At 34.3% G+C, this 14,147-nt stretch overlaps 1 protein-coding gene across 1 annotated transcript in view; it reads right to left on the reverse strand.

Annotated features, from left to right (window-relative positions):
* CFAP47 (cilia and flagella associated protein 47) overlaps positions 1–14,147 on the reverse strand; it is a 338,064-nt gene that overhangs the window by 131,055 nt on the left and 192,862 nt on the right. The window contains exon 50 of the mRNA XM_026846341.1: positions 9,303–9,440. Within this exon, the coding sequence (XP_026702142.1) occupies positions 9,303–9,440 (138 nt within the window). The remainder of the gene's footprint in view (positions 1–9,302; positions 9,441–14,147) is intronic.

Below are 14,147 nucleotides of genomic sequence, written 5' to 3' on the forward strand. Positions count from 1 at the left end.
TTTTACGCTTTCTGTTAAAATCCCCTCAAATTTTGCAAAGTTTATTATCTGTGAAAATTATTTTGTTGAGCATATATATTTATACAAGAGAGGTTTACCAGTGTCTGATGCTTAAACAATTTAGAAATTCAACCTGCACCTGATCCTGCCAGTCGATTCCCAGGTCAACTGGATTTGCACATGGCTACAACAGGAGCTTTGACAACCTGGAAGAGTTATACCTGACAAATTAAATAAAATGCATGTTCAAGAACTAGCACAATTTAACAGTGAAACACATGGCTTTTTCTATTTGCTAAAAAAAAGTATTGCTCAATTAGTGAGTCACATTGGCAGTTTTCTTACTAAATACATACACTGTTTTGGAGGAAATTAGCACAAATACACCAATTTAAAAAAAAAAATGTGGATAATCAGCCTTTTAAAACCTTTTCTCCATAAGAAATAGCATATGCAGATTTTCCTTATTTTAAAAAATCTGGCATCCCAGATTACTTTTACTTAGAACAAGGCAAACTTAATGTAACCCAAGAGCACTACAAAGTGCAGGAGTCTTCCAGAGGGATGATAGAATCATAGAATCACTTAGGTTGGAACAGACCTTTAAGATCATTTTATCCAACCACAAACATAACACTGCCAAGTCCACCACTAAACCATGTCCCTAAGTCCACATCTACATATCCTTTAAATACCTCCAGGGATGGTGACTCTACTACCTCCTTGGGCAGCCTGTTTCAATGCTTGACAACTCTTTCGGTGAAGAAATTTTTCCTAATAGCCAATTTAAAGCTCCCTTGGTGCAACTTGAGGCTGTTTCCTCTTTTCCTATCACTTGGGAGAAGAAACTGACACCCACCTCACTATAACCTCCTTTCAGGTAGTTGTAGAGAGCAATGAGGTCTCCCCCTGAGCCTTCTTTCCTCCAGGCTAAACTACCCCAGACCCCTCAGCCACTCCTCACAAAACCTGTGCTCTAGACCCTTCACCATCTTTGTTGTGCATCTTTGGACACGCTCCAGAGCCTCAGTATCTTTTTTATAGTGAGGGGCCCAAAACTGAACACAGTATTTGAGGTATGGCACCACCCGTGGGAGTACAGGGGAATGATCCCGTCCCAAGTCTTTCTGGCCACACTATTTCTGATACAAGCCAGGATGCTACTGCCCTCTTTGTCAGATTGTAAAGATTGCTTTAAATATAATTATTTCTCCAGGAAGAAGAGATAAAGGACTTAAATGAGAGATTAATTACATTCTAAGTGGCAAAACAACATGTCAGTGGTGAGTAGCTTTTGTAATAATTTTTATTTGACCATGAATAAAATGCACCTGGCCCTTTAACTGAATTTATCCTGCAATTGCTTCTGAGAGAGAGCAAGACTGTATCAACCTACAGTGACCAGCAAGGACCTACAGGCAGACAATATAGTACAAATGAAGAAATTCTTAGCTTCTTATGGAAATCAAGCTATTCTAAAAGCCAAAGACTTTGGTAGAATACCCCTCAAAAAGTCCACAAGGGCTTCGGAATTCAGGTTAACTCTGATAATGCTAATGTCACGCAGCAACTGATTATGCTTCAGTCTTTGTAATGGTTGAGACGTTTCTGTTCCTTCCTGATGTCAATGATAGTTTCATCCATTACTAGTAATCAACACAAACCAGTAACATACCCATTCTCAACCTTTTTTCATTTCCAAAATGTACATTTGAGTTTGAAAGGAGCAGTGACTTGTGAATATCTGAAATTTCTGTGGTAGTGTTTAATGAGTTATATTACAAAAAGATAAACAGGGAAAAACAAAAGAACAAGGTTACTTGGTAAGCTTCTTTCCACTTAATCAAAAATATCCCCTTTATAGAGAAAGTTCTACTGCAAAATTAGTTCCAAATGCCATAAACAGAACTAAATAATGCCTTGAAAGTGCATCCAAATATCTCAATTATGCTTCTTGCACACACATACTCTCGCTCTCTGATGACAATGTATAAAATGCCATCTGTCTTTTGCCACAGTGGGAAACAGTAGTTCCCTAATATTTATAATTTTCTAAGTATGTCAAGAATAATTAGGACTCTGCTGTGCCTACAGAGAAATCAAAGGAAATATTTTAAGAGACGCAGTAGACACCATAACAAATAAATCACTGCACTGGACAAGAAATATCTATTGCCTACTCAGTAAAAATGTCAGAGTGGTCCTTTGATGGTTAGTCAGACAAACCTACCTCATAACTGAATGTATGAGAATGCAGGAATGTCCAGTGTCCGGGATAAATTAAAAGCCAGAATTCTATATGGGCCATTGATTTTGCAGCTGCTACAGAAATAAAGAGTGCTTAGCAAATTCCAGCAGCAGGCTACTGAGTGGACAAGGATATGTAAGATATGAGAGAAATTATTCCATAAAAAAACAATGAGGTGAATTTACAGATTTTTACTAACACAAAACATGACTCACACAACTAGAGTTACCTAACCACAGATAATCTTCAGGAACAACTCAGTTACAGCTTCAAAGGCAAACAGTGGCAGTAGTATGTGATGCAAACTTCTCTAGTTATTATAGCACTACTCGTAATACAATTATAATAACAATACTTGTGGGGTACCCTGATGGTAAAAATAAAAAAAATAAATTAGATTATATGGAGAAATATTTTTTTTATTTTCTCCTGTTGGAAATGAATATGCTTTCATATTAAAAATGTAATTTTGATTCAATCTAATGTTTTAATTGGTATTTCTCAACTGCTTATTTTTCAGAAACTTGCAACAAAGACATAAATATATAAAATCCTGGATGTGTGTATCTATTTATAAAACAGCTTAACTGTTGGATTACCCTGCCAGGCTATGAGAATGTATATGCAATTCTTTCCTCTGCTTGAGGGACTGAACATACACCTTGAAGGAAATTTTTCTCACCCTTCAGCAACAGGATATTCTAAGCAATTGCTGTTAGACAATCATCTTGATGTTACTGTAATTTGAATGTGTCATAATATTTTGATTAATGTAAGAGATTCAAATAATTATTCAGGTAGAAAAAAAAAAAAAAAGACACTGTAAAAGACCTTAAAAATTCATATATTTGATTTGAACTTCTTATGAACTATCTCAAGTATTGGGCTATAAAGTTTGACTTTTTTCTTGTTTTCTGACTCAGTGAGTAATTTCACAGGTCATAGCAATTACAACAGCATGAGTAAAGGAAACTTGTAGGGATCTTCCCTCTGTCCTCTCCTCACCCCATTGTCTTCTGCCCCAGACATGCTTACACAACTATGAGAAAGTGGTAAAAATCAGTGTTCTTTTTCATGACCATTACATGCTCTCTGTATGTTTGTAATGCATTACTTGCTAAGGGGCAAAATAAAATTGTTTGTAAGCATGACAAAGTAGGAAAGGCAAAATGACAACCTAGATAGAGAGCATCTCACTCAAACCTAACAGCAAGGGCACTGGCTGTAAAGAAACTACTGCTCTGTTGCTAGCTCATTTACCATTTTGTTTCAAAAATGTTATTTTTTATATCACTCCAAATGTGTTCTGAACAGACAACTAGTAAGGGTTTACACTCGGACCTATCACGTTAGTCCTACTTCTGAAGGGTGGATTAGAAGACAAAAAAATTGAAGTGTGGTTCTGCTGCACTGTTTCAATTCAGCAAGGTGCAAGTCACACCTGTCTCACACAGATGAACTTGAGAGGGACAGGCAGAAGTCCAGAGTACATCTGGCCATGTAACCATGACAACTACACACATTATTTTTGCTCAGGAATTTTTTTTAAGAATATTTTTTTATTAAATGGGCTACCGATTGATGAAATCATATATATACATATATATCTGAGATCTGCCAGACATGACAGAATGAATGTGTTTATCAGTAATGTAGTTTATACAGACTACCAGAACAAGCAAAATGCGTATGACAGACATTTTTAATTAGGTAAGAAATTAATCTGTTTATATGCAAATGTAATCCCACATGCTATGACATCCAAAAACATACAGATGTACAAGTTTACAAATGGACTGACTTATTTGTGGTTAGGACAGATGCAACATTATTAGCCTTCTCAGCACAGCAATATTAAAACGCCTGCTGAATAAAGGAAGATGTAACCTAAAGTTCACCAGCAGTCCTACACTGTGAGTAATTACAGATTGCTTTTGTTATTAATTTTAAATGGGCTACCATACTTTGTTTGTACAGATTTTTAATTGCACACGTACCATGGCCCACAAAATTCCACATGGGCCATAGGTCCTTGAAGCCTTGATACACCTGAATTGTTTCAAAACAACATGTTAGTTTATTAGGGGAATCAAGCTGTTCTGAGTCTCAAAAGGGCATAGGAGAATGCATAACAGTAGACTGCAGTAGCACAAAAGGGCACCTACTGAGAAAGCTAACAATAATTGAACATTCATTTTGACAAAGGAAAAAAAACATAAACCAGTCTAAACCTTAATGTTCTAAATATGCTAAACCATACCCAAAAGCTTGTATGCACTAGCATAATGTAGCTTTAAATGCTAAAATGCTATTAAAAAAAAAAAAAAAAAGATAAGCCCAGGTTGGTATTTTATATTTTCAAATACGCATGCAGTTTACACAGGGATTATTTTCTTTGGATATTTTTTCAGTAACTTTTTTTTTCCTGATGAGGGAGTTTCAATTAAAATAAAATAATATGAAGGAGGAGCACAATATGCTTGAACATAGTATGCAGATTAAGCTAAAAAATAGCTTAACTACACAATCAAAATTTATGAGGTAGATAAAGCAAAATTATTGTTACAAATATTCCTGTTAGAAGGATAGTAATTCCATAAATAAATACGCATGTGAGATATATATCACATTACTGCATTAATACTGAATAAGTCCTATATTTACCATTGTGTACTCAATTTTTATTATCTTTATAAAAAATTATCATTAATAAATGCAAAGTTTATTTTAAACTGTCGCCATCATGAGTAGTTTCCCTCTTAATCACCTTTACCAGTTGCTATAACAAAGAAATCATTTCCTTATCTTCCTCATGTGAATACCCCAGTGTGCTACTACAGATGTTCAGTTCTTGGGATTGATTTGAAACCTGAAAGTCTGGGAGGACCACATCTGCAAGTAACATTACCTTTTAAAGGCGTCAGTTCCTCAATGAACCCGCTCAGAAGCGGTTGTTTGTAAAGACAACAGGAAAGACACTTAACTGTCAGAGACATGACATATGAGAACTACAATGACAACTTAGACTAGAAAATGTCACTGTCATTTATCCTTCCTGGTTGAAGGATAAATTAGCTCTAAAAGACAACTAAAACAGGCATTACCAAAATGAATGCCAGGCTTAACCGCTTTGACTACACTTTTTTATCATGGCTTATTCACAAGCAGTGCATCTTTTCAACGTTATGCCTTTCAAGTACAAAGAAATTTTAAAACTTCACAATGGCATAAAAATGCAAATGCATTCCATAAGATGAACACAATAGGAAGTATAATCTTTTGATAAAGGCAATGCTTAGGGCAGACGGAATAAGATAACAGCACATGCAAAATTCCCCTGTGTTGTACAAGCAAACATTCTGCATCTGTAGCACTCAGCTCTGAGAGACATCACCACTGGCAGGATCATTAAATGCTGTTGCTTAAGTGCTAGCTCTGTGCTGAGGTTTGCTGCTGAAGTGAGGCAAGTGAGGGGTTCTGGAAGAGGAGAGGGGGATTTGAAGTTGCAGTGCAAGTCTTAGCCTTTGCAGCAACTGCACCAACTTCACACTCTCGACACTTCTTTACAGGGGAGCTGCCAGATCAGATTCCTGAGGATGGCTGAGCTGGTCTAGCAGAAGGTGAGCCAAGCATCCTCCCTATTGCTGGCATGCTACACAGCAAAGAGCGCAACACAGGAACAATTGTCCAAGGGCAGTTCAGTTTAAGAAGTTACCATGGACTCCATAGAAGACTAGAAAAATTTCCTCTACATTGAGAGGACATTTTGACAAGTATAGGAGGTTTCACAGCCTTTAGTCAGACTGTGAAACAAATATCTATTAATGCCTAATACTTATTTGTGATTTTAGCACTTCAGTATATAGGAATAGCTAACAATAAATCTTACATGGAAGAGCAGCTGCATCCTCCTTTCAGTCTTAGCAACCACTTAGCCTTTTCTTACTTTTGGATCCCATGAGAAAAAAAGCCCTAGGACCTCTTCTCTCTAAAGACCAAAACATGATTTGGAAAGAAGTGAAAATCTATGTCAGTTTAGAAAGGAGCAAGGCCCTGTCACTACATCTGCGCTGCAGATATTTTTCTGTTTGGGCTTTGGTTTGTTTTCTTTTTGTCCCCTGGTATAAGCAGCATAAAAAGCATTTTTCTTAAGGATTGCTGTATCAATGGTTTTCACTGGAAGTACTAAATGTGTTTTTTCTTAACTACATCTGAAGGAGAAAAAAAGTAATGAACAAATTTCAGAATCATTAGCTTTTTGGAAGAGCATGATGAAAGATTTTTGTAGATATTATGAAAAGAATGTATGAAAACCATTCCAGAAATTATCTTCTTCTACAGTCATACCTATAATATAATTTAGATAATTTAAAAAAAAAAAAAAAAAAGAAAGTTACATGTGCATATACATACTTATATAATGCATATTGTGTGTACCTAAAGATATTAAATGTTAATGTGTATATAACAAGGTAGTAGTTTCTAGTATGTTTCAAAAGAATAATTTTCACTGAGTGGCAGCATGACACAAATGTTTGGTGTACGTGTGTTTATCATTAGAGATTTTTTCCTAACCTTATTCAGCTATGAACAATCTCACACTTTTTTAGGCCTCTATCAATTCAAGTCTGTATATTAATTTTCTCTACATCAGAAGTTCACTATTTTCTGTTACCCCAGATTGGTAATTAGCCCTGGGGATTCTCAGCTCTGACATGTATATTTTCTGTGTGTGATGCCTCTGTTCAAATGCAAGTAGTTTGCATTCTACTAGTGGTGTGCAACTTGCAATTAAAAAATCCTAAATTTTTAAAATATCCATCAGTTATCCTGCTCTGAAAATTCATAGAATAATTAATTTTTAGAAAAAATTACAGTAGCAAAATAGGTGCAAAATAAAACTATGTAGGATAAAGCTAAGACTCTCTTAGTTCCTCACTAAAGTTAAGTTTAGAAAAAGACTGCTACTATCGTATAATTTAAGCCACACCTTGTTAAAGTCTATCTTTATTTAGCCATTTTCAGTATATACTTTCCCCAGTTGTAAAAGTTGTAAATGTCTAGTACAAATGAATGGTTGCGATGGAAGATAATGTTTTGTGAACTGACTAGAAGCAGCTGGTCGATTCAGAGGTGAGATGGAAGCTTGCTGTTCCTAGGATATGGGCATTGTAATGGAATATCTGTACTGAAGAAAGAAAGATCCTATAATTAAGTGATACCGTATGACGGAAGAGTCCTTCCACGTCCTACTCTAAGTCCACTTTAGAAAGCAGCCCTAATGATGCCCTAAACATTGCTAGCCATCATGAAACTTGAGTTACTGGAAACACATAGGTTACAATAAGACAAAGATACAACTCTACAGTAGCACAAAAATAGTGAAAGATGGTAACTGAAAGATAAGACATAGTAACTTTACGTAGCCACACATGAATAAGCTGTGCACATTGTTCCAGCTACCAATGGGACCTTGTGTGCTGAAGTGATTATATCCATGTAAATTAGCATGCAATGAAATAGGGAGCTGAATTAGAGCTGACCACCTGACCCCTCTCAGCAAGTTATTAGACTAATCACCCATCATCATATTTGAAAAGTAGATCAGCCAGTCTCACATTGTTAATGGGGAACCAAAATGAGCAAACGCCTTATCAGTCATAATAATAGCAAACAGTGAACTCACATTGGATTTGCTACCTAAGAACGATGCCCTCAGTTCGTATCAGTGGTAGGGACAGTATTGAGAAATCCACTCACTTAACTTTCTATTTTCTTACTTAACTTTCTATTTTCAGTTACTTTCAAATAGAGCCTCCTCTAATTTTGGACTGATGATTCCTAACTTTGCAAAGCCTAAATATCTCATAAGCAGAAGTGTAGTTTGGGCAATAGAAGCATAATTGAATTCACAAATATTTGCAGGCTTTTAGTAGAGATTTGAAGATTATCTCAAATATTTTCCTGTACTTGGCATCACTCTTGATATTTCTCTCATTATTAATTCCTCCTAACATCTTGAAATCTGCTAATTCTCGTCTCTACTGCACTGTCTGCATGCAACACCTTAACCTAATCTTTTTTAAAGTCCTTATTCTGTAAACTTACAATGATGCATCGTGTGAGTTTTAGTCTCTACCAACTTCCTTGTTGCTATACATGAAAATTCAAATAAAAATGCTAGCTGTAGGAGGAGAACAAAAGGAAATATTGAACCTTGAAAAGCAGTGAAAGCTAAATACTGATTATTTCCTTTCTTTCTAACTTCCTTCTTAGGGACTTTCTCCTGTTTCTAGCTCTCTTCATGCCAGAATTTAAAAAAACCAACTGTTCAACATTATTAGCCATATAACATAATGCTTGATAATTTAAATACATTCCAGATTAGGTATTAAAAGCATAAAAGCCACAGCTCTATAGGTAAATCTTTACTTGAAAATGTAAAGAAGAAAATGGAGAAGTTTGTTTCTATAAAAAAAAAACCAACCCTGCCTTGTCTATTTGATGTTCACATTTGTAATCACAAATGTATTCCTCTGGAACACTTAAAATCTCAAAAATAACGAAGAAACTAGTTAGAGTAAACTAGGAGGTCATAAACTGAAAGTATTCTGGAATTTTCTCCACTCAATTTTACTGTAATTAACCAGAAGGAGCATCTATGACTGACATTTAAATGGAAGTGTTTTCCACAGCAGAGCGAAACAATGTGAATTTCAGAAACAGCCTGCTTAGACATCAGCACTAGTATTATCGGATACTTTTAAAAGAAAGCATTTAACAAATGCTGCCCCTCTCCAAATACAAGTGACATTCAGTGACATTGTTGGGAAAAAAAAAAAAAAAACAAAAGAGAAAAAGAAAAAACAAGCTCAGCTTAAAATGTTTCAAAAATCATGAAAGGAGAAGTGCCATATATGCCTGGAATAAACACGTGACTTAACACTGTTTGTAGGCATGTGGTCTGGCATACTAAATATACATCTAATTTAAAAAGAAATTGATATCAGTTTATACAAACTGAAAATGAACTTATCCATAATAACAAACATACCCATGTTTGCTGCATCAACAGTTTGTGGTAACTCTGTTGACAATTTCTGAAGGGCCTGTTCACCATCTGTCTTCTCTGGTGAGCTGTTAAGTCGAGACTGCTGTTGGTCTTCATCTTCAGCAACAAATGAAATTACACCTAAAACAAATAGACACCAGGTGTTATATTAGCTGGGGCATTAGCTTTATAAAACAGACTGCCAGATATGTATGAGTATTTCCTCAATTTAAAACCAATAAAAAATGAAGTAAAACTTCCACTCCAGGTGTCAGCCATCCAATTATAATTTATGGTAATAAAACACACCTCTTCAGTGAGTCCAAATACATTAACCATTTTTTCTCCCCAAAGTGTTTTTCTACTTACCTGAACAGACCAGTAATAAATACTGAAAAAATCAGTAATAAGAAATACAAAACCTACTTTTTAAAAATTACAAAATATGGCTGACAATAATAATATCTTTCTTTCCAGTGAAATTTTCTATGCACAGTCCTGATTGTTTCTACTATTTCTCTAAATCATAGTGTCTCATTCTAGTGCTATATGATAATAAATATAATAGATAAAATATCCCTGTGATACATTTTTGCATTGTATGTTAATTTGTAATCATGTATTTAGGGAAGATAAAATACATAGCAATTGTAAAACTAGGATTTTTAAATTGGCAGATTTCTAATTGATAATATAAAATAGAATTTTTTAAATCTAGTACATGGTTCCTTTAAATAACATTAACAATATTATGAAATATTTTATATACTGGCTTTAAACAATAAGGTTTTGTTTCTTGCATTATGTGCCTCTGATTAAGAATTTTAAACCTACACAATTTTTTTTAAATACTACATACCGTTACTATTTTAACTAAATGACTGTCCCTCAGTATTTCAGTACATTTTGGGGAGTTTCAAAGCGGAAATAAATATATTTTGCAGGTTTAATTCTTGCCTCATATGTACAATGAAAAGCTAATTTGAGGACGTGACACTTTATGACATTATACAGTAAGAAATTTTCCCATTTGAGATCATTAGAATTTATGCGAAATGCTGTCCCAAAGGAACTTAATGTAACTGTGTCTTATTAAGTGCTTGGGAAAATTATTCATAGTGGAGGGGGTTTTTTTAATTTGAAATTGAGAATTAATATAATTTTATGAGAGTTCCAGAACAATTTGATTTGAAAATACCTACATTTAATCGTATTTTTTGTTTCTTTAGCTTTCAGTGGGATAGATGTGTGGTAACAGATCACACAGCAGAGAGGACGTGCTGTGCTCCATGACTAGCTGAATTTAGCATCTTGCTAGCAGAAATACTAAAGCTAAATAGCAAGGTTCACATGGGACCTGGAAAAGGGAGCAGCAGTGAGAGGGAGAGACAGCGCCACATCGATCACAACTGGCTCAGGAAGCTGCCATGACTTTAGCAGCCAGGAGCTGATCAAGCTTCCTGTGCACATCTCTGTACCCACCCATCTCATTTACAGTCCTCGAGGCTTATCTTTCTTCCCTTAATCACAGACTTCTGCAGAAGGCTGCATTCATGCTTCTAAACGTTCTAGTTTCATTTCATTTCAGGAGGGATTAATCCTAATAAAATGGCCTCATGGTTAGTTTTGATAATAATATTATGCTAGAAGGATGTTACTCTTAAAAGAATTATTTATTTATTTGTTTGTTTTTTAAAAAAGGGCAAATACAGAACAGCAAAAGTCAAATGCTACCAGGAAGTCTTGGAAAAGCAAAATTTGTTCATTATATGCTCGATGGTAGCTACAGTAGGTGGCAATTTCAACATGACAAACACTGACAAATTATTTCTACTAAGAAGAATCACATTAAATCATTACAGGGAAGCAAGTTTCATCATCTTCACATTGCCACTGTCTCTTTTTTTCTGAGACCTAGCAACTGGACAGCACAGGTTTAAAACACCAAAGCTGAAAACAAAACCAAAAAAGCGAAATTCTGTGTGTACCTTAATCCAGAGAAAGGAACTATAAAATTTTAAATTGAAAAATATTAGAATCCCAGATATTCTTCTCTCTGTTAAGAAAATTCTATAAAAATACAAGTAAAATAATAAAATTAAAATAAAACCAAACCAGGTAACATGGTAAATAGAAAATTTTTATGAATTCCTAAAATTAATCACAGTACAGAAGCCAGAATTTCTGTCTAAGTAAGCAGGAGAGTGTAATTTCAGGAAACTCGTGGATATTTTTTAAAAAGTCTTCAAAGAAATGGTAGATGTGTACATAAAGTACAATCAAAAAAATAAAACCATTATGGAGGGCTCAGGGGAATGAAGTCTGAAGAAAATGCTGAAGCTATATAGAAGTTGATGTAAGAGGACACACTTGATGGTACTAATAACTAATGGATCTTAGGACAAATACTAATTAATCTGATTTTATGTCTCAATATATAATCCTAGTATAATTTTGGTCTATTGCAGCACAATATTAGAGAGAAATAAAGTGCAAGAGAAAGACTTCATTAATTTTAAATACCATCCTAACCATCAATATACTTGAAAGACATCAACAATTACATGAACACAAGTAAAACAAAATGCAAAATTATCTCTTTAAAGTTGATTAAAATACTTGACTAAATGTTGAAACCACTTCATTCATAATTTCTAAAGCCTCCTTAAAGTAGAGAATATTTTGTTACACTTAATTTTAAAATTTAAGTAACTTTTCCTTATAGTCCTTGCTTCCAGCGACAACGGAGGGTTTTCTTTACCAATTGTCTGTATTGCAGAATATTGCATTGTGCATATGTGCATGAGAGAGAAAGGGAGAGAACATAAGTGTTCACAGTTTTAAAAAAAAAAATTATTTCATCAGTAAGTAGGGGGATGGTAAAACAAACATTAACTTTTTTGGCTCTGCACAAAACATACTCTCAAAAGCATCAAAATAATTGGCTGAAGAATTCTGAATAATTAATTTTTACTTGTGGTAATCTTGGAATACTTGAAAAGTTCCAGAACTATAAATTGCTAATGCTCAAGAATACATCAAGAGCTAGTGGAAGAACTACGGTAACTAAAAGCTACTTGAATTGCTAAACCACTGTGCTGATAATCCGGCAATCACACACGATCAAAAAATCAGTGAAGAATTGCACTATAATTGCTGACACTCAATTTTCTTTCTTTATGGAAAACAGATCTCAAACATAGAGAATTAATAATGTTAAAATCTTGATCGATAAAGGTGACTAGATTGATATAATGTATTCAGATCTCTGCAAGGCACTCAATTAAATGTCAAAGTATTTCAATAAAAAAATAATCAGTTTTACTACAGATGGCATACATTTTTAAATACAGTTTATCTGCTTAATCTTAAAATATTCATAAATTGTCTTTATAATTTTCATGGGCACCAAAGTACCTAATACTGGCTCAAAGCTATTTAAATTTTTTATTAGGGGGAAAAAAAAAAAAAAAATCATGGCTGTCAAGAACTCCAAATAACAAAAGAAAAAAAAAAGTATTCATTTCAAGTCAAATATAAAATTCAGAATCCTTATCAGTGAGGACACTTAGCACATTGTATACTCTGTATGAACCAAGTCTTTATATTATGGCAGACTGTAAGAAGTATGTTCTGCTGGTTCTGGATCAAATGGTGTGATCCAATGACCACTACTGGAGATTAAGATACCTGATTATATATCAATATATGAACTTTTTCAAATTATGGGCTACAAAAAAAATCCCATCAAAAGGTATTTTGCAGGATGGGAAAAAGAGTTTTATATGATGAAGAGTAATAAAGAGTCCTTAGTACTCTATGAAGTAATAAAATATACATTGGAAAGATGCACAAACAGTGCATCAAAATGACAGATTTAAAATAACATGTAATTATGTTTACATTTTTCATAAGATTCTGCTGAGCTTGACTCCTATGTTCTAAAAGGGCTTTGATACAGGAAGTTTTAGTCTTTTGGCTGTGAACGTACTGCCATCCTACAGAATCCCCTGTCACTTACACTGTGCTCAGCATAGGCAGCAGTAACTTATGTTACTTTATTGATGCTGCGAAGCAACTGATAAACAATCATTTGTTCATGCCTAACAGTCCCCAATGTTCGGGTTTTCTTCTTGTATCCAATTGCTCAGTTCTGACTTGTGTGTCAATATGTTATATAACAATGTAACTTGCCAAAATATCATGGCTGACAATTTTGAAAGCATACATTCAAAAACAAACAAGACCATGTACATCACAGAGACACAACTCCCACTGATTCGACTGGCCACAGAATTACACCACCATTAAGTATTTTAGAAAATACTGTTCCTCTTCTCAGCTGCCCTTTGGCATATACATAAAATACTAAACTTGCCAAAGCAACAATACAAGTATTCCTAGAATTATACTGAAAATGAATAATTAAAAATTACATAAATCATAGAGGGTTTTTTTTCTGCTGATACATTGCTTTAAAAGTCTTCTTGGTCAAAATATCATTGCAAATTTTCTAGCTTTACTACCCAGTGTTTAAACATTTTGTACAACTTCAGTCCACATAATACTGAAGCCCTGATTTATATTGCTTCAGAGAAGAAGTATTCCTTTAAAAGGAGGCGGGCTGTTTTATTTCCCAATAAAACTGTAATTGCAACACCACATGTTAGACTGACTCATTGGCTATACACTACAATACCCCATCCCTGAATACAATTAAGAAGGTAAAAATATTCTTTTTTTTTTTTTTGCTGTATAATTTGAACAGACTATTTGAAAGATATGTATTGTACATGATTATTTTCTGGTGCAGAGAGAAGATAAAAGCCCACAGTATCCTGATATTTT

Source organism: Athene cunicularia (assembly GCF_003259725.1).
Source record: "Athene cunicularia isolate RWA chromosome 1 unlocalized genomic scaffold, athCun1 chr1_part1, whole genome shotgun sequence".
Classification (NCBI taxonomy): Eukaryota; Metazoa; Chordata; class Aves; order Strigiformes; family Strigidae; genus Athene; species Athene cunicularia.